Raw genomic sequence first — 19,787 nt, forward strand, 5'->3', positions numbered from 1 at the left:
CTGAAGAGTTTACTTTTCACGAATTTGCTGTTATATTTTGACTATGTACTCGAATTTATCTTAATTATGGCGATAGTAGTTTAAACATATAAAACTTAAGCTAATTAAAACAAAATGTTTTAAAAACTGGAATGAATAATCTCTTAATTGAAAATTAAAGTAGAAAGAAAATTTTAACCGCCATGGGAGTCTTAAAGTATGTTATTATTAAAAAGCAAATCATTTAAAGTTTCATGAGTTTTTGCTTATAATTCTATTACCCTTAAAATTCTTAATATGTAAAGTTTATCTGAAACTGTGAATAGGTCAAATGATATACAAAGTGCTTCCAAATAATGTTCCAAGTAAAATTCAATGTATAGAATTACACAAAAGTGAAAAAAATATTTAAATTCTCAACATCTAAAGATCTTACCTACTAATATCCTGTTCTTCTTGATACCACTTTTTACTTCACCATCAATCAAATCTGTAAGCACCTGACACATTACATCAATTGATTCAAGGTGTTCTGGGCAGTCATTAGATATTTGAAATCTGTCAAACCATACATTGGAGAATCCTCCTTTCAAAGGAGTATATGGCCTGTTTAAAACCAAAAAAAGAAAAAGAAAAAATTAAAATAGATGTTTTAATTTCTAAAAAATTAGTGTTTTGAATAATTACAATTTCCTCCAAGTTTTAAAAGTTAAATAATTCACATTAAAAATATTCCCATGCTGATTGCCTTAACTCTCCTATACTTACCTTGGTTCTATTAACATTTATTAATGCCAGTTCATCATCTTAGTTTCTCTCCATCTTTTAAGTTTCATAAATTCTCCAGAAAATCCCCATGAAAAAAGAGTAATTATTTATTGCGTGTGCATGTTATTTTTTCCACTCAATTTAAATGATTATTTAACTATTTACAGCTAAATAAATAATGTCTGGCCATGCAAAAAGTCAATGCCTCAAGAGTAGAAAATATGATTTACCAAAATGCTTTTCAAAAGGTGGTTAGTTTATAGCACATAAGTATGAAGGCTACGTTAGTAATTTAAAGGTTTCTTGATCACACCCAGGTAGATTATCCTTAGAATAGGAGTCTTCAGTATTTTTGTTTTGTTTTGTTAATCAAGAGTTGGAGCTATTTTATTTTTAAATCTTCTCAGGAACCTTGAAATGAGTTTAATGGGATACAAATAATCTTTGGAAGTGCTTATCATACAGATATTCCACACTGTTTGCATCATTTGGATCTCAAATTGGGTGCCTTGTTGGACTTAAAAACATTTTATGTGATAAGATGCCCTGAACTGGGTGTCTTGTTGAACAAGACTGATATTATAAGACGCTTTACATTTAAGTATGAGATGGGGTGGTTACAGTATTAGTGAATCTTGCTCTGGATGCTCTGTTATCTTAAGTATACATGTGTATGTATGCACACGTTTGTGTGTAACCCAAGGTATTCCAAATATTCTGTTTTAATCAATTATAATGGGGTCAAGGGGTCCTGTATCAAGTCTTACGTTGGTAAAGGTAAATGAAGGGAATGAAAACACTCTTAGAGCTTCCTGTAGCAAACACACAGACGTTTATGGGGATATATAAGACACACATGGAGAACAATAGTTTTCCAAAGATGAGGAATAGGAAAGTTTAATAAATGATACAGCTTTTCACTTAGCAAATCTTGCTTTCTCCTCATGTGACCGTGAAAAAGTTCTATGTTATAAGTAAGAAGACCACAGAAAACACAAACAGTGACAAAAGTATACACTATAATTTGAAAGAAATCTAAACCAGTGATGACCACAGATGCAGGGTTTCTCCTAGACCAACACCTCTACTACTTTGCCCCATCTCAAATTTAGCTACATATACTCACCCTCCAGAGTCAGTGAAATAAAAGCATTTTATAAAATGTACAGCCAGAACAAAAAAATGGAGGGCTGGAAGACACCAGCTGAGATCTGAATGTGCTTCTTTGCATTTTCTTTAGTGAAAAACCAAGTGGAATCCTGGCGAACCCAAGGAGGTAGAACTATTCAATTCTCATTCTCTCAACCACTGTAGCAAAAGGACTCTGCAGTCTGTGCAGATCTGACCATCAAAAACATCCAACTGTTAGGACCAAAGGGTGGTGCTGAAGGGAATAGGAGAACTACACAACTGTTGTTCTGTATTGGTCTTAACACTCTAAAATAAACAGATATCCACTTAAGGAGCCTAAAAGTCAAGAGAAATATTTTGGAAACTTTCTCAGAGAAAGTGAAAGAAATCTGGAAACAAGGCAGTTGCTCTGACTCAGATTTAACAAGAACTCATCTTCAGAGAACCTCGTATTTACTAAAATATAATCGTGTTATAAACTTTACTTGGTAACATACTTTCTAATATTTGAATGTATATTACAAATATCTCTGTAAGTCAGTACACAAAACCCTAACATTTTCTCCTAGTTTATGCACATGCATGAAATCTTGCAAATACAGGCTATTTTGTCTGTGTGTGTATTGTTTTGATGTCTTCCAATTAAGTCCTTTTTATTTTTTTGCTCAACTCTCCATTCCTCCTCTCCTCTCCCACCCCATTGTACATCCTGCCCTTCACATTAGGTAAACTATGTTAATGATCTGGAATGTTTTTCTTTGCACATACATTAAAACATGTTTCTTTACATTATAGTTTTTAGAGCATTTGCTTTTCAAAAATGAAGTAAGCCTATTTGGTTTTCTTATGTGTGTCATACTTTTCTCCTTTAACAATACCTCATGGAAATCCTTTCATCTGATATAGCTCTTACCTATCCTTTTAAATAGCTATATAATATAATAAAGATGTTCCACAATTTAATCTGCCCTTCACCTACTAATGGGCATTTATTTGGTACCCAGGTTTTAGCCACTAAGAACAATTCTGCATCAAACATATTCACGTACATGTTTTTACATACTGGGACTTTTATTCCTATGGAACAGAGTCTGTGAAATAGGACCACTGGATGGAGAGGTATGATTTTTACCTTAATAGATGTTTCAAAGTTGCTTCCACAAAGGCTATAAAAATTCACCTTTCTACAAGAAAGGTCTGAGAACATCCTTTTGCCCAACAGCCCTACCCTAATTACAACAGGTACCAACATACTTTAAAATATTACCATTGAAGGGTATCAACTATGGTTTTAAAATCAACTTTACTGAGGTATAGTTTACATATATAAATGCACACATTTTAAATACAAAGTTCAAAGACCTTTGACAATGTATTTCCATTATGATACAGAACATTTACTTTACTTCAGAAAATTCCATCATGCCCACTTACAAGCAAGTTCCATTCACTTCCCAGGAAACCGCTGACTGATTTCTATCACTATAGATTAGTGCTGCCTTTCCAGAACTCCACATAAAGGAATTACTTATTCATAACGTTGGCTATTTTATTCTATTGGGGTTTTGATTTTTTTTATTAGTTTAGAACCGCATCTGTGTATTATTGCCATAAATATTTTTCATTTGTATTTCAAGTATTTTTTTCAAATCAATTTCTGTATATTGACGTAATGTATTTAAAGTATCTATCTTTTTTTAAAAAGCCAAATAAAAGACTTTTACAATTGATATAATCTGTCCATTTTTTTTTGTATTAAACTAAATTTCTGGGTCTTCTGATTTATTTAAGGTATTCTCAGTCCATACATTTTTACATATAGAATCCAAGATTTTCTTCTAAGGTTTTTTTTTTTTAGTGGTACGCGGGCATCTCACTGTTGTGGCCTCTCCCGTTGCGGAGCACAGGCTCCGGACGCACAGGCTCAGCGGCCATGGCTCACGGGACCAGCCACTCCGTGGCATGTGGGATCTTCCGGGACTGGGGCACAAACCCGTGTCCCCTGCATCGGCAGGCGGACTCTCAACCACTGCGCCACCAGGGAAGCCCCCTTCTAAGATTTTTGTTTTCATTCTTACATTTAAGTTTTGAATTTTTCTGGAATTTACTTCATACATGAAGTGACCTAAGGGTTCAAATTCATTTTCTCCCAAATGGATAGCCAGTTGTGCCTGCACTACTACAAAAAACCAAAAACTTTTCTCATAAAGGTGAAATTCTACCTTTGCCATATTATAGTTCTGAATTATCTAGTCTGTGTCAACCTAGGTAAATAAGAGAATTAAACCCTAATACCTAATAACATTTACTGTCTATAATGAATGGGCTTCTCTCCAAAGCATCTAGATTGGTACTAGTTCTGTTCCATCCTAGGCAAAAATCAAGAAAATGACAAGTCATTTTGTGTGTTCTGTGATTCAGGTGGAAAATTCTGGTTGGGAAAGGCTCTATTTTGTTCCACTGATCTGTTTATCTACTCCTGTGTTAGGATCATGTCGACTGTATTTACAGTGGTTTTAGAATATGTTCTGAGGTGGAGTCAGGTGGGCCACCTCTCCCTACCATCATTACCACATGTCTTCCAGACTTGTCCTGCCTATTCTCAGATATCTAATCTTCTTTCTCTCTCTAAGAAATTAATCAAATATTTAGTAAATTCTTAAATAATTCCCCTTAAAAGTCCTTGTGGGATTTCAGGACTTCCCTGGTGGCGCAGTGGTTAAGAATCTGCCTGCCAATGCAGGGGACATGGGTTCGATCCCTGGTCCGGGAAGATCCCACATGCCGTGGAGCAACTAAGCCCGTGTGCTACAACTACTGAGCCTGCACCCTAGAGGCCACGAGCCACAACTACTGAAGCCCGCACACCCAGAGCCCGTGCTCTGCAACAAGAGAAGCCACTGCAATGAAGAGTAGCCCCCGCTCGCCACAATTAGAGAAAGCCTGTGCACAGCAACGAAGACCGAACGCAACCAAAAAAAAAAAAAAAAAAAAAAAAAAAGTCTTGTGGGAATTAACATTTTATGACATGAATCTGGGAGGTGGGAAGATTTCTGCAGACTGTGCTCTTCCCAGGATCAGCCACATTCTGGGCCTTACCTAAGGCTTCTCCTGCCTCGTTCCCCAGGCTCTAAGTGGGTACACTGGGTGCAGCAAAGATAAAATCCTGCGCCAGCTCTCTATGGGGACCCCCACAGAGCCTAAATTCTCCCTCATTCCTGTAGGCCTTCTGACTTCAGAAGCTGCTTGGCTCAAGAGAGGTAGATAAATTGGAATCAGAAAGGGAGAGAAGACAGAAAGCATTCTACCCTCCCACCTCCCAGAATCCCTTCTCAGGATTAACTTTCTTAAAGTACTCTGAAAATGAAAGCAGGTGCTTTCCATATAGCATTTATGTCACTGTTAGAGAAAAAGAATTCTCAAACTATTGAAATTGTCACTTAAATCACAGTGATCTTCTGAATGAAAACAATATACAACACTCATACTAAAGCCTGAATTAGACTGGTACTTTTTTGACTTGTTTCTACTTCCCTTTTCATTTTCTTCTGTTTCTCTAAGGGTTTATTTGCCTGTCGAAGCACTTAAATAAGGATGATATCATAGGCTAAAATATGAATCATTCTGGGAACTCAGCCATTAATAGAAAAAAAATGACATTCACTTAACTTTTTGTCTTTGACAGTACCTTACTTAATTAGAGATAGATGCTCCATAGAATATAAGTTTTACTAATATAGTAGCCTTTTGTTCTCTCAGTTCTCTAAGAAAATTAATTCTGTTCAAAGGAGATAATAGGAAAAATGTGATGAGACAAAGAATAATTTTGAACTTTTTTTGTTAATAAAACCATCAACAATGTATAATTCTCCTAAGATGTTAGAAAAACCTTTCAATAAAGCATGAAAGTAAGATTGTCTTTTAAAGCAGGTAAACAAACTGGCACATATATTACACTCATTCACCTTCTTCCTCAAATAAACCACTTTATTAGCTGGTATAAAACGGCTCAGACATTACCACCATAAATAAATATGTTTGGCAAAGAACATCCGTGTGGCTCCTCAATCAATCAATCAATCAATCAAACCATTATACACTGGTAAAATATTAAGCGGGAATGAATGTCCAAGGTCTAAAAAAATAAAGAGTTGACATTTCAGCTTGACACCAGATTTTGTTCCCTATAAGTCATAAAATCGAAAGGTCATTCATAACCTTTCAGATAACATCATCGGGTTCCAGGCTTCCTCTCTGTGCTCATTTCACTGCTCTTCCCCCAACATTCACTAGGTTCCAGTCACATTTCCCTCATTTTTCTTCAGGACCACCTCACTACTGATCCAGGGACTTAGCACCTGACATTCCCTCTCCTTGTAATGCTCTTTTCCACAGTGATACCCCCAGTGCCAAGAACAAGTATTTGTTGAACGATGAATGCCAATAATCATTTGTGATTTGGGAATCATTTTTGTCAGCAGAATACCTAAAATTATTTTATTTTGCTCTGAATATCTTTTGACTTTAATTCTTGTAATATCCATTCTGTGATTTCCAGAAAAAGGTCAAAATTTTCTTTTGTTGGTTTTTTTTAAAAAGAACATGTTTCTAAGAAAATAAGCTTTTACATACTAATAGATATTTAAATGTACCATTTAAAATACTTACCAAAGAAGTATACTATTTCTTCAAAATAGCATTTTTTAATGAGGGTTCCTTGCCAGTGGAGTGTACTTATAGTACAGATCCACCGTTCTCAGGAGAGAGATCTCGTAATATCATGCTTCAGGTATGAATCCTAAGTGATGGAGTAAAGATGAACCCATTACTAAACCTAAATCAAGAGTGCCTAACCCTGTTTCAGAATATATGTTTAGTGAAAAATATAAACATGCACTTCATGTGGAAAAACAGTGGATCTAAAAGTAGAGGCACTACTGACTGAATCTTATTACTTTTAGAATTTTTCAAAACACCGAGAAACTATATCATCATATAAATTACTGATGGCCTGTTAAAAATTACTGTTATTTTTTAAATGGAAATTCTACTAGTAAACCCAAACCAAGAAAACCTCTAATTACAAATACAGCTAAAGTATGTCACAAAATAAAAACCTTTATTGAGCACTTCAATTAAATATAGTCTAAATTAACATAATAAAACAATGAAGCAATATTTTCCATTTAAATCAACACAGCAACTAAATGCTGATTTTAATATGCCCCTCACTCAGCTGATTAAAAACATCTATTAAATAGGGTTGAGAAAAGGAATACCTTATAGTCAAAGTGGCAATTCACAATTTAATCAAAACATACTGATATGTTGTAACAGGCCACACCTGGGTAACCATAATAGACTATTGTTCTCTTCTTAAGTTCTTTAAAACATGTATGATGTTTGAAAGCAAAAATTATAACTTTGTTTGACAGAGTTTTCAATGTACATTGATAAAACATATACAACAAACATAAAGGTGGGGAGGATAAAGGAAACTATATGGTTGTAAGGCTTCAACATCTTGTGTAAAGTGGTAAAAAGTAAACAGGTGAAAGGTGTGATATGTATCTTATAATCCCTAGAACAATCAGGAAAAAAAGGAATAAATGAAAATAGAGTATTAATTTTCTTAAATCCAAAAAAGATGGAAAAGGAAAAAAGAGTAACAAAAAGCAATAAATTTAAACATATCAATAGTTACAGTAAATGCAAATGGTCTAAACAAATCACTTAAAAGATAGAAACTGACAGATTCGTTAAAGAAAAAACAAAGCCCAAATATATGTTATCTATAAGAAACCTACCTTAAATATAATGATATAGGTGTTAAAAGTAAAAAGATGAAAAATATACGCTATATAAACAGTAAAGATAAAAGCTGATATATACTATATTATTATTAAACAAAGTACACTTTGAGGAATTACCAGAGATAAAAACGAACATTAAAATATACAAGTAGCTATTAATGAGGAAGACAATAATCCTACCTGGGAATGTACATAATACAGCTTAAAAACCATGAAGAGAAAACTGACAGGACTAAAGGGAGAAATAACCAACCTACAATCATAGTTGGAGATGTTAATACCCATTCGTTACTAATAGAATGACTTAGAATTACTAAGAAACTATAACATTTGACTAATACTATAGCCACCTTAAGCCACTGACATTATTGAACCCTATACACAAAGGCACAGAATAACAGTCACCAAGAAGACCTTATGCAAGACCATAATACAAGTGCCAAAGAGTATCAGAAGACTGAAACTGTACAGAATATTGGCAGCAGTAGAATGAAATCAGAAGTCAACAGCAATAAGAGATTGAGAATAGCCCCACATATTTGGAAATTAACAACATATTTCTAAATAACTTACGGGTTAAAGAAGCTTGCAGAACTCTGTTTTCCATATCTGGCCAAAACAATATCTTTCATCCCACATGCTCTTCTTGAGGAAAGAGCACTATGTAACTTCTAAGACTATGTCTTAAAAGGCAATACAGCTCCTTTCTGGTTCTCCTTAGGGCATTTGTTCTGGGAACTCAGCCTCCACTCTGCCAGGAAGCCCAAGACACCAGATAATGAGAACTCATGCAGGTGTCACAGTAACAAGACCAAAGGAAGGTCCCAGCTAATATCTAGTATTAAGTGCCAGATATGAGTGAACCTTCAGATGATTCCAGTCCCTAGCAGTTGCCCAGTCATCCCCAGCCTTCAAGTTTTCCCAGCAGAGGCCCCAATTATCATAGAACAGAATCAAGACATTAGTGCCATGCCCTTTCTGAATTTCTAACCCATAGATGTTTCACCATAATAAAAGTTGTTTGGGGTGGTTTGTTACACAGGAATAATAATGGGAACATAAGAGAGATTAGAAAATATTTCAATATAAATAATACTAAAAATACAAAAGAGAAAACTAGTGGGAATTAGCTAAGGCAGTAATTAGTGAGAAATTTAGAGCTTTAATGTAATAAATAGGAGGAACTAATAAATGTAAGAGCAAATATAAATGACATAGAAAACAAATAAGAGAGCAAATTAACAAAGCCAAAGCTGGTTCGATGAAAAGATTAATAAAATTAATAACCCCTTGGCAAGATAAAGCAAGAAAAAAGAGAAAAATATACAAATTATTAATATCAGCAATGGAATAAAAGATATCAACACACATCCTAAAGGCATTAAAAGGAAATATCACAAACAACTTTATGCCAATAAATTTTGTAAATTAGATAAAAATTCCATGAGAAACACAAATGATCAAAACTGACAGAAAAAGAAACAGAAAATCTTAATATTCTCATTATATGAAAGAAATTATCAAAATCTTCACAGAAGAAAACTTCAGGTCCAGATAATTCCACTAGTGAATTTTATCAAACATTGAAGGAAAAAATAGCACAAACTCAGAAAACAGAGAAGGTAACATTTCCTAACACATTTTAAGAGACTGTATGACCTAGATAACAAAACTTTATAAAGACATTAAAGAAAATTACAGATCAATATCCCTCATGAACACAGACACAAAATTTCTCAACAAAATAACAGCAAATCAAATTCAGCTATATATAAAAAGGATAATACATTATGACCACGCAGGGTTTATAATAGGAATGAATAGTTGGTTTAACATTTGAAAGTCCACCAGTGTAACTCACCATGCTGACAAAATGAAAGATAAAAATCAAGATTATCTCAAAACAATATAGAAAAAGCATCTAACTAGTTCATAAAGAAAACTCTCAGCTAATTAGGCAAAGAAATAAATTTCCTTAATAAAAGGTGCAAAGAAAAAACCTATTGACTAACATCATACTTAATGGTGAAATACTGGACACTTCCCCTCTAAGATTACACAGGAAGGCATTCCCTGATTCTATTAAACACTTTATCAGAAGTTCAAACAAGCACAATAAGGCAAGACAATAAAATAAAATAAAAGGAAGACTGGGAAGGAGAAAGTAACACTGCCTTTATTCATAGATGATATGATTGTTTATATAAAAATCATAAGGAATCTACTAAATAACTACTAGACATAAGTGAATTTAGGAAGATAGCAAGATAAAAGAACAAGATACAAATACAAAATGTTTCTATGTACTTGTAACAATCAAATTAGAGATTTAAATTAAAAAAAATTCCATTTACAATAACAAAAAAACATAAAATATTTGTGAATCAATTTGGCAAAAGACCTCTATACTGAAAACTCTAAACCACTGCAGAGAGAAATGAATAGAGATCTAAATAAACGGTGACACACCATGTGCATGGACTGGAAGACATCACTTTTCTGTAAATAAACCTGCTATGGATTACATGCAATTCTAATCAAAATCCAAACAGGTGTTTTGTAAAATTGGTAAGTGGATTCTAAAATTTACATACAAATGCAAAGAACCTAGGATGAAAAAGTGTTAAAGAGAACTTATACAATTTGATTTCAAAGTTCCCTATAAAGTTATATTAATCAGAACGGTTTTATATTGGCATAAAATTCAAAAAATAGACCAATGAAACAGAACAGAGTTCAGGTAAGAATCCATTAAAATATGTTCACAAAAACACAAAAGTACTTATAGCAGTGACATACATTGTTTTCAAAAACTGGAAATAATCCAAATGTCTATCAACAGTAGAATGGATAAATAAATGTGTGGTACATTCACATATAATATCTACTCAAAAATTTTTAAATGAACTACTGATAAGCACATAAACACTATGTTGAGTGAAAGAAGCCAGACACAGAAGGTTAAATTATCCCATTTAGTTGAAATTCAAGAACAGGCGAAACTACACTACAGTGATAGAAATCAGAACAATGGTAATCTATGTGTGGTAGGAATTGATTGGAAGGAGGCACAAAACACTTTCTGGGGTGGTGGGAACATTCTCTATATTTGAAGTAAACAAGTGCATATATTCATAAAAACTGATTGACCTGTATGCTTAAGATGTTTGCATTTCACTGTAAATTTTACTTTTAAAGAAACGTATTAGGACTTCTGGTCACAGGATTTCATTAAGAGAGTGACAATGCAAACCAGACAGGGACAAGATATTTGAACGCATACATCTAACAACAACAACAAGCTGTATCTAAAAATATACAGAGCTTTAACAAATCAGTAAGTAAAGGATAGACAACCAAATAAAAACATGGGCAAACAACATGACTGGGCATTTCTTTTGAGGATATCATCTGGAAATTTGAGCACTGTCTCCTCACCTAAATTAAAATAAAGTTTCAAACCCAAATAAGGCTTAAGAATACAACCCAGAAACACAGATCTGGAAAATTTCCTCAAGGATTATCGGTAATTCTTTGGATATTTCTATATCTTGCCCACAAGGATATCATAGACTACTCTAAGTAACTAACATTTATTGAGTGCTTATTTTATGTCAGACTTCATGCTGAAGAATTTATGTGCATTATACGTCCAATTCTCACAACTCTGAGGTAGATACAATTATCTCTACTTCAGTGCTCAAGAAACTGGGACACCATTAGGGAGGCAATATACCTTTGCTCAAAATCTTATAGCATTAAGTAGAGAAATCAGGATTCAATCACAGGTCTGCCTAATCCAAAAACTGCATTCTTAAATACTGTACCACAATACTTCCATGTATCTTCAATCTCCTACTGAATAATATTATCATCTTGGGTATTTCCCTGACCTACTGGCCTAACAAGTACAGCAAAAAAGACGATGAGTATTACACTACTGGTTCTTTTTTTTTAAATGATTTTTGTTTAGCTTGGTTTTGAACTTCACATAAACCCAGTTTGCTTTTTATTTTATTTATTTATTTAGAAGTTTAAAAATTTTTTATTTCTATTGTTGGCTGCATTGGGTCTTTGTTGCTGCACACAAGCTTTCTCTAGTTGCGGCGAGCGGGAGCTACTCTTCGTTGCAGTGCATGGGCTTCTCATTGCAGTGGCTTCACTGCGGAGCATGGGCTCCAGGTACGTGGGTTTCAGTAGTTATGGCATGTGGGCTCAGCAGTTGTGGCTCACAGGCTCTAGAGCGCAGGCTCAGTGGTTGTAGTGCACAGGCTTAGTTGCTCTGCGGGATGTGGGATCTTCCTGGACCAGGGCTTGAACCTGTGTCCCCTGCATTGGCAGGTGGACTCTTAACCAGTACGCAACCAGGGAAGTCCCACACTACTGGTTCTTACTCTATCTTTACTAGATAAAATCTGAAGGGTCCCCAAATCCAAAAAGTTAATCATTGTAAGTGATTTTAGAGATCTAGTCAAATCTGTTAATTTCCGACGTGAAAATTAAGACACAGAACTGACAAATTCTTCATTAATAGTCCTTATAATTTTATTTTAATTAAGAATTAGATGACCTATTTCTAAAAGTCTTCACTTCTTCTCTTTAACTGAAGTACTGGTTTCTCAAAGATTCCACGTTGTATAGTACATACCAGATTTTTCATTCAAACTAATTACAAGGAATAACAAGTGGATTTATTTTTGATTTATTACTATATTTGTCACTTAGATATGTATTACATATGCTTCACTCTTATTAATTTATGATATATTGAAATATAAATGGCATTAAAAATGTCTAACTATAACATAAAAGTGACTTCAAATGTATTTCCAAAGCACATACCCGTTAACTAAGCTTAAAATTGATCAACAAATTAGTAGTCTGTTCTTATTTTGACACAACTCTATACTTTTCTTTTCAGTCTTCTTTGAGAGGCTGTTAAATTATAAAGTAGGTATCACTGTAAAGGCAACAATTAATTTTGTGACCAAGAAAAAATATTTAAAAATTTTTGAGTGTACAAGAAAAAAAAATCACACATCTATACCTATTTATCTAACTACCTATCTACTTTTGTTTTTTTTTTTTGGCCGTGCCATGTGGCTTGTGGGATCTTAGTTCCCCAACCAGGGATCGAACCTGGAGCCCTGGCAGTGACACCACTGATTCCTAACCACTGGAAAGCCAGGGAATTCCCAATCTACTATTTTTTTAACCTAACCACATTACATTAATAACAGGCTAAGTTAAATAATGCAAATTGTTCCATTTTTGGAAAATAATTTGGAAAAGCTAATCCCCTAAACAAAAAGAAATTGACTTTAAGACCTCTGAGCACTTTCTAGGAATCTTTCCTGAAGGAAAATAAGAAATAAGATAAATAGGTATGCATAGTGATAAACTGAGGATAAAAACTAAAATGGTCTACGACACGAAAATGAACAAAAGAATGTAAAATATCATTTTAATAATTTCATATTGATTACATGTTGAAATGATAATATTTTGGATATAAGGGTTAAATAAAATAAGCTATTAAAATTAATTTTAGCTGTTTCTTCTTCCTTTTTTTAATTTGGTGCCAAAAATTTAAAATGTATATATGTAGCTTATAGTATATTCCATTGATAGTATGGTCTAAAATGTCTGTTGATCTGTCCAAATAGCTATTGACTATGAAAACATATAATAAAAAGTTACTATGAATTCAATAAAAAATTTCAATGCTTTTATATTTTATTAAATCACAACAGCACCTACAAATAATGCTTTAGAGCACATGGAGATTTCTGGACTCTCAGAAACATCTGTGGCCTAAGTATAAGGTACACTGGTCTAGAATTCATATCATAATTGGTGATGACATGATATTCATAAGCGAAAAATAGTAATTCCTAGAATCATGCTTCCAATGATCTTCCATTCAATTTTATCAGCCAATTACATTTATATTTAGCCAAAACTGAACTTATCTTTCCCATTCCCATGGGAAATACCACTGTCTTCCTCCCTCTTAACTTCACTCACCCTAAAAGCCAATAGTAAATAATAAGTGCTTTGGACATTTTCAAAGACCTTCAATTTACAGCACAAAAATAACCCACTGGCCATTAGGTCTTTTATCTTCACTACCAAAATACTAAACTGCTCCAAAATTATATTAAAATAATAACTTTTCTTTGAATCTTAAATCTTACAACAAAATTACCATTTTATTGTTCTACCTTTTTCAATTCTATCAACTCAGGTAAGTAAATTTTTAACAGTAGATATGAAAAGGTCCTTGAAGTTCTGCTTCTATCAATACTTCTCCTTAATACTAAGTTTCAGAAAAATAAATCAAAGCATTTGCATAAGCACACAGTGTGCTAATAAGACCAAATCAAGAACAGATTATTGGAAGTCAGATTGGGCTGCATAGTTCAGCACAATATTTCACTTACACACACAAAAAAAACTTGTAAATCCCAGTTTAAAAGACCATGTGGATGTTAATTTAATAATCATAAAAAAGCAGTTTGACTTCAAATCTATACCATGATTGTGCATTTTGTTAAACACGTCTACAGGTTGTATAAATATGGATTAAGTAGTTGATTCCATGTTCCTATTCTGGTTTACTGATTCAAAAAGCTTAAAATTATTTCTAAAACCTTCTATGTGTAGAAAGAATGCCACAAAAGCCTTTTTCCAGAGATTATGAACTCTGGTTTAACTGAATTATTAGAAAGATTATCCTTGTTTGAGTTATTAGTTTCTTTAGGGGGTGAATGAAGGGGAAAAGAGTTTGAAAGATGAGCAATCTGCAGGGCCACAGAAAGCAGAGTCCTGTAAACCATGCCTGGGACAAAGTTTAAGTTAAGAGCTTCAGGGAATGCTTTTCAAAGAATAAATTACCTAGCAAAACTTGGTCTAACAGAGTAATTGCTAAAACAAAAAAAAAGTTCTGGAAAAAAGAACCCCAATTTAAAATATTTTAAATACAGAATTAAGCTGTAAAACCATCTAGCTGGTACATTTATATATATTTTATGCCACAGAATTATACTGAGTAATGAATTAAATTACTGCATACCTGGAAGGAGCTGTTGGATAAATAACTTTTACATGTTGGAATGTGAAAGCTTGATTTAAAACTTGCTCGATCCATGTTCTCAATCCTTGTCCAGAATCACCTGATGAATCACAAAATCTAGGTTAAGTTAAAACAGTTTGACAATACAGTGTATTTAAAAGCAGTCTATAACTTTCATGTCACACAGAGGCTGGAACACAGAATAAAAAAATCTTCATAAATAAAAATAACTGTATAGAATCCGATTTATTAACGGGAAATAACTGATCAGCCATCAATAGTTAGAAATAATTTTGATTATTTTACTCCTGACTTCACTTTAAAGACCTGTTTAACTTTGAGTTTTAAGTTTCCTCATTTGTTTAAAGGATACAATAGGAACAAATAAATCAATTGATTTTTCTAAAAAAGAAATCCTTTCCATATCTGATTTTAAACACTTTATTTTTTTTACTCTTAAAAATAGTAAATTCCTAAAGTGCTTATAAAATTTTGTAACTGTAACAACCTAAAACAATTTTCTTGGTTAAAAAACCAAATTTCTTCAAAAGGGGTATTCAGCATACTTTTATTTTTTACCTGAAGAAATGAGAATTTAATTTTGGCAATGTTTAATCTAAAATAATGACTGTACATCCCATGGCTGAAAAACAACCAAGCCTCATGCAAGAATTAATATATGTGTATTTCCATAAAAAAATGGAAGGAATTATAGGTTTACTTTATGTGGTCCTAAAGAGAAAATTTTCAAGTTAACAACTCTAGTTTTTAATCAATCAATTCATTAAGGCAGCAATTAAAAAAGTATCTATTGAATACCTACTAATGTGTCAGACACTGTGCTTACTGCTAGAGAGGCAGTGATGGGAAGGTGATGGGGAGAAAGAATTCCTATACTCATGGAGTGTATAGTTTATTGTGAGAAACAGACATTAGTCAAATAATCATATAAATAAATGTGAAAGACAAATGTAACCACTGCAAAGGTAAGACACTTCGTACCTCAAGGGTTTATTAGATTCAGAATTGACCCAGTTAAGGATTCAGGGATAACTTCACTAGAATATAAACTCCACAAGGCAAGGTTCATTTTGTGTTTCAGCCAGTGAGTTACTTGTTCATCTGATGCCTAGGACAGTGCTGACACAAACTAGGCATCCAGTAGATAGTCGTTGAATGGTCTGAACTGCGATCTACAGGATGGTAAAAACTGAAGTGCACAGGGAAAAGCATCTCAGACAGGATATGGCAAATGCTGAAATGCTGTACAGGAAGCAGTATGGCATTGAAGAAATGAAAAGCCGAAAATGAGAGGAAAAGCAGTGAATGCAGGATGGATCCCAACATCCCGACAAAGCCTGAGAGCATGGAGAAGCCATGAAGGTTTTTTGGGGGCAGAAAGGGGGCATGCTTCTAAGGATTACTCTGGAAGCTATGTGAAGACAGACCTGAAGGAGGACAAAGATAGATGTGGAAGGATAGTTAAGAGGCTACTGTTCAGAAGACAGATGCTTAGACTACAGTGATAGCAGTGGGATATACAGAAATAGATACTAGAGATATTTAGGAGATAAAATTAAAAGAAACTGGCAACAGATTAGTTATGAGGGGTCAATTATGAAGGGTTTCTAGGGTGATGGCAAGGTTTTTGGCCAGAGCTATATACACCAAGACAGGAAACACAGGAGGCAGCAGGTCTATACACACTGAGTGTGAGGTACCCCTTTGTAATGCATTCTAGGTCCTACACGAAGGGTTGAGCAAACTACAACCAGGTGGAGGACAAAATCCAGGTTCTTAAGAGCTGAGAGCGTAGAAAAGTGCTTTGCACAGTGGCCATGTAATAGATATTTCTTGAATGAATAGATTAATGCATGTATGACTATTAGGCAGTTGGATAACCAGGTCTAGAGCTCAAAGGAGATCTAAAATGGAGACACATATTTGTGTCACATGAACGGAGATAAAAATAGAATCTGTGGGCTTGTATGGAATTTAGCCTGAGGAGAAAAATGGAGAGGGAGAAGAAAAGAGAACCTAGGACCGAATTTTGAGGAAGCCCAACATTAATGGCCAGGGAGAGGAGAATGAGTGTGCAAAATACATATAAAGATACAAAGAACCAGGAGAGTGTTTCAAGAAGAAAGGTGAATGCTGCTGACAGTTCAAATAAAATGATGACTGAAAAATGTCCATTACATTTAGCAACACAGAGGTTACTGGCGAATTTAGTAAGAGCCAACTCAGTCAATTTGCTGAGACTTACTCTACGGGGAGAAAGCAAGTCATGCATGATTTGGGCCTGTGTGAACCTTAGAGCTCAGTGTGGAATACAGACATTAAATTAGGTAATTACAAATACGGTGAATGCCACTGGAAGAAGAACCTCAGTGTCCTAATGGAGCGTATAATAGTGAATTTATCTAATCTGAGAAGCTGAGCAAAGCTAATTAAGCTATCATTTGTTTTCATCATCCTGAAAGAAGAAAGTACTTTTTTGGTATTTTAGTAGTTGGAAACACTCAAATTAAGTTGGCTAGATATAACTTCTATTCCTATATGAAGTTCTATGGCTGCCACAGCCTGGAAGAGAACCTCAAGTTTTCAAGATTTTTTAAAAAAACAAAATCTGCCTCTAAACACTTTTTCAACCTTGAAAAGCAAAACTAAATGCTACAAAACAACATGCATCCATCCATTCATAAAGTCTGCTCTTTAAAAAGCCAGCACCTTATTCCAAGAGTATGGTAAAACTGTTAAAATCGGTTTGCCCACATTTGTATTAACCAGAAGCCAAACATATCCTATAACATAACCACATATATTATTGTCTAATGTAAAATCATATTCCCAATAAGTTGGAGCTCAAAATACACAGGAACTGCATTATACTTGCATAACTGGCAGGATTCTTTGGATAAACTCTTCGTTCAAAGCACAGAGGGAAAAAATATATACGTACAACTTTGGCTTTCAGAGACATATGGTTACAAATTTAAAATGTCAGTAATTTGACATTGAAAAGAGTGAGGATAGTAACTTTAAGCAAAGCTGTCCAGGGAAAAAAGAAGTCTCAGACTTTTTATGAAATTATTTACTTATTAAAAGGACTATGGTATTGGGGAATTTCTGGGTGCTTATAAACACCCTTGGAGCCCCAAATAATATTAGTATTAGTCTCCGAGTTATAAGCATTGCTGTCATCTTAGACCCCTCATCTTCTAAGTATATTTCATTAGTCAAGTCTTGCCCTTCAAACATCTTTGGTCTTTTTCTTCCCTATTTCCAAAATGATACACCCTAATTCAGAGTTTTTTCAACTTACCTCTCCAGAGCACTGATTCTGGAGTCAGAGATCTGGGTTCAAATCCCAATTCCACCACCACTCACAGTAATAGCCAAGTGACCATGGACAAACTATTCAATCTACCCAGACTCATTTTTAAAATGAGAATATTTCCTACAACTGCCCATTTCCAGGTCTCCACCCTGTACCTTTACAATCCTCTCCACTATCCAATGACTGTCCTCTTTAAGCCTACATAAGTCCCAGTTTAAAGACCACTTCCTCTGGCAAACCTAACAAGCTCTTCATTTTCCAAAAGCCTTAACAATGCCTATCCAAAGTTTTTTTCCTTACAATTCACTTGGCAGTAAATCACGCACCATCTTGTGATCTCTTGTGATCTCCACTGCTGAGTCAAACTAAATGAATTGTTTTTAAATTTAGGTAGGCCCCCTGAGGACACAGGCTACATTTCATTGCTTTAAAAAACACTTCCCAAGAACTTACCCTGGGCCGCACTAGGGATGCAAAGATTCAAACAAGCGTCCTTACTCTTGAGGAAGAAGTGAAGTGGGGAAGACAGAAGTAACTACAGGTAAATGTAAGAAACGCTATACAGAATTAAACACATCACTAAAGGCAGGCGGTGGAAGGAGAATACCACCCCTGGGACTCAGAGTTGACTCTGTGCTTTATCTTGGGGTCTGAAAGACAAGGGGGGGTGGGAAAGGAGAAGGAAGGGGGAGCAGGAAAGAGTGAAGGGGGAAAGGCACTCCAGCCCTGGCATGGTCCCTCACAGAAAGGAGATAAATAATCCACTGCGGTTGAAAATTCCAATCGCTAGTAGCTGACTCTGAAAAGTACTAGATAATGTTATTTGTCTCTAGCAAAAGACTTACCTTTCTAACTTGCTCTGTTTAACTTTGGGGGAGAGACATGGGGCGGGGGAATGTGTGGCAATGGTGAGAATGTAAACAGAGGGCCTCCGGCCGAATGACGGGACACAAAGGCCAGAACAGCGGGCCAGTGACTGCAAGACAGGCAAAAGGAAGACAAGGGTGGGGTGGGGGGTAAGGACGGCCGGGGACAGGTTACCAGACCCGTGTGTCCACAGCCGCGGGGCTACCGAGGGGAGAGTCACACTCTCCGAGTCCACCGCGCCCTACTGGGGCCAGCGCTTCCCCCACTAGGGCAACACTGGGGGAACCGAGTGGGGGGGGACGTTTCCCATGCTGCAGTAACCGGGACGGAAAACTGTAGTCCACCTGAGCCATGCAGGAAGATCAGAGAGGCGCTGTGCCTCCCAGCCGGCGACACCACGCAGCGCTGTAGGCGAACTGAACCCGACGCAGCCGCCATGACTGCCGCCACGACTAGAGATTCACAAGCCCCGCCCTTACGCTGTTCCGCGGGCCCGCGCACGTAGGCCGGCAGGGAGCGCGCCTCGAGACGCGCATGCGCACTCGGGCTGCGCAGTCCCGCCTCCGGGTCAAGTCTGAGGCAGTTTAGGCTGTACTGAGGCTTTGGTTTTGCCAAGACTCGTATCACACAGGTGACCCCTTCGGTAAGGCACGGATATACTTCTTTGCTGTAGGATTTTCAACTGCAGTTCGAAAACTCTGGATTGCTTTTGATTTGGAGAAATATTGGTGTTAGGATGTTTAAAATTTAACATATAATAACCATATTTTACCTTCTCCTGTGAGACTTACACAGGATGTTTGTAGCATATTAT

General features: G+C 35.3%; 1 protein-coding gene across 1 annotated transcript in view; it reads right to left on the reverse strand.

Moving 5' to 3' along the window:
- LYPLAL1 (lysophospholipase like 1) overlaps positions 1-19,441 on the reverse strand; it is a 35,646-nt gene extending 16,205 nt beyond the window's left edge. Inside the window, exons 1-3 of the mRNA XM_059998284.1 lie at positions 19,318-19,441; positions 14,767-14,866; positions 416-585 (exon numbers count right to left, since the gene is read on the reverse strand). Coding sequence (XP_059854267.1) covers positions 416-585; positions 14,767-14,866; positions 19,318-19,411 — 364 coding nt within the window. The 5' untranslated portion in view covers positions 19,412-19,441. The remainder of the gene's footprint in view (positions 1-415; positions 586-14,766; positions 14,867-19,317) is intronic.
- Positions 19,442-19,787: the final 346 nt, after the last annotated feature.

This window comes from Delphinus delphis, chromosome 1, assembly GCF_949987515.2.
Source record: "Delphinus delphis chromosome 1, mDelDel1.2, whole genome shotgun sequence".
NCBI lineage: Eukaryota > Metazoa > Chordata > Mammalia > Artiodactyla > Delphinidae > Delphinus > Delphinus delphis.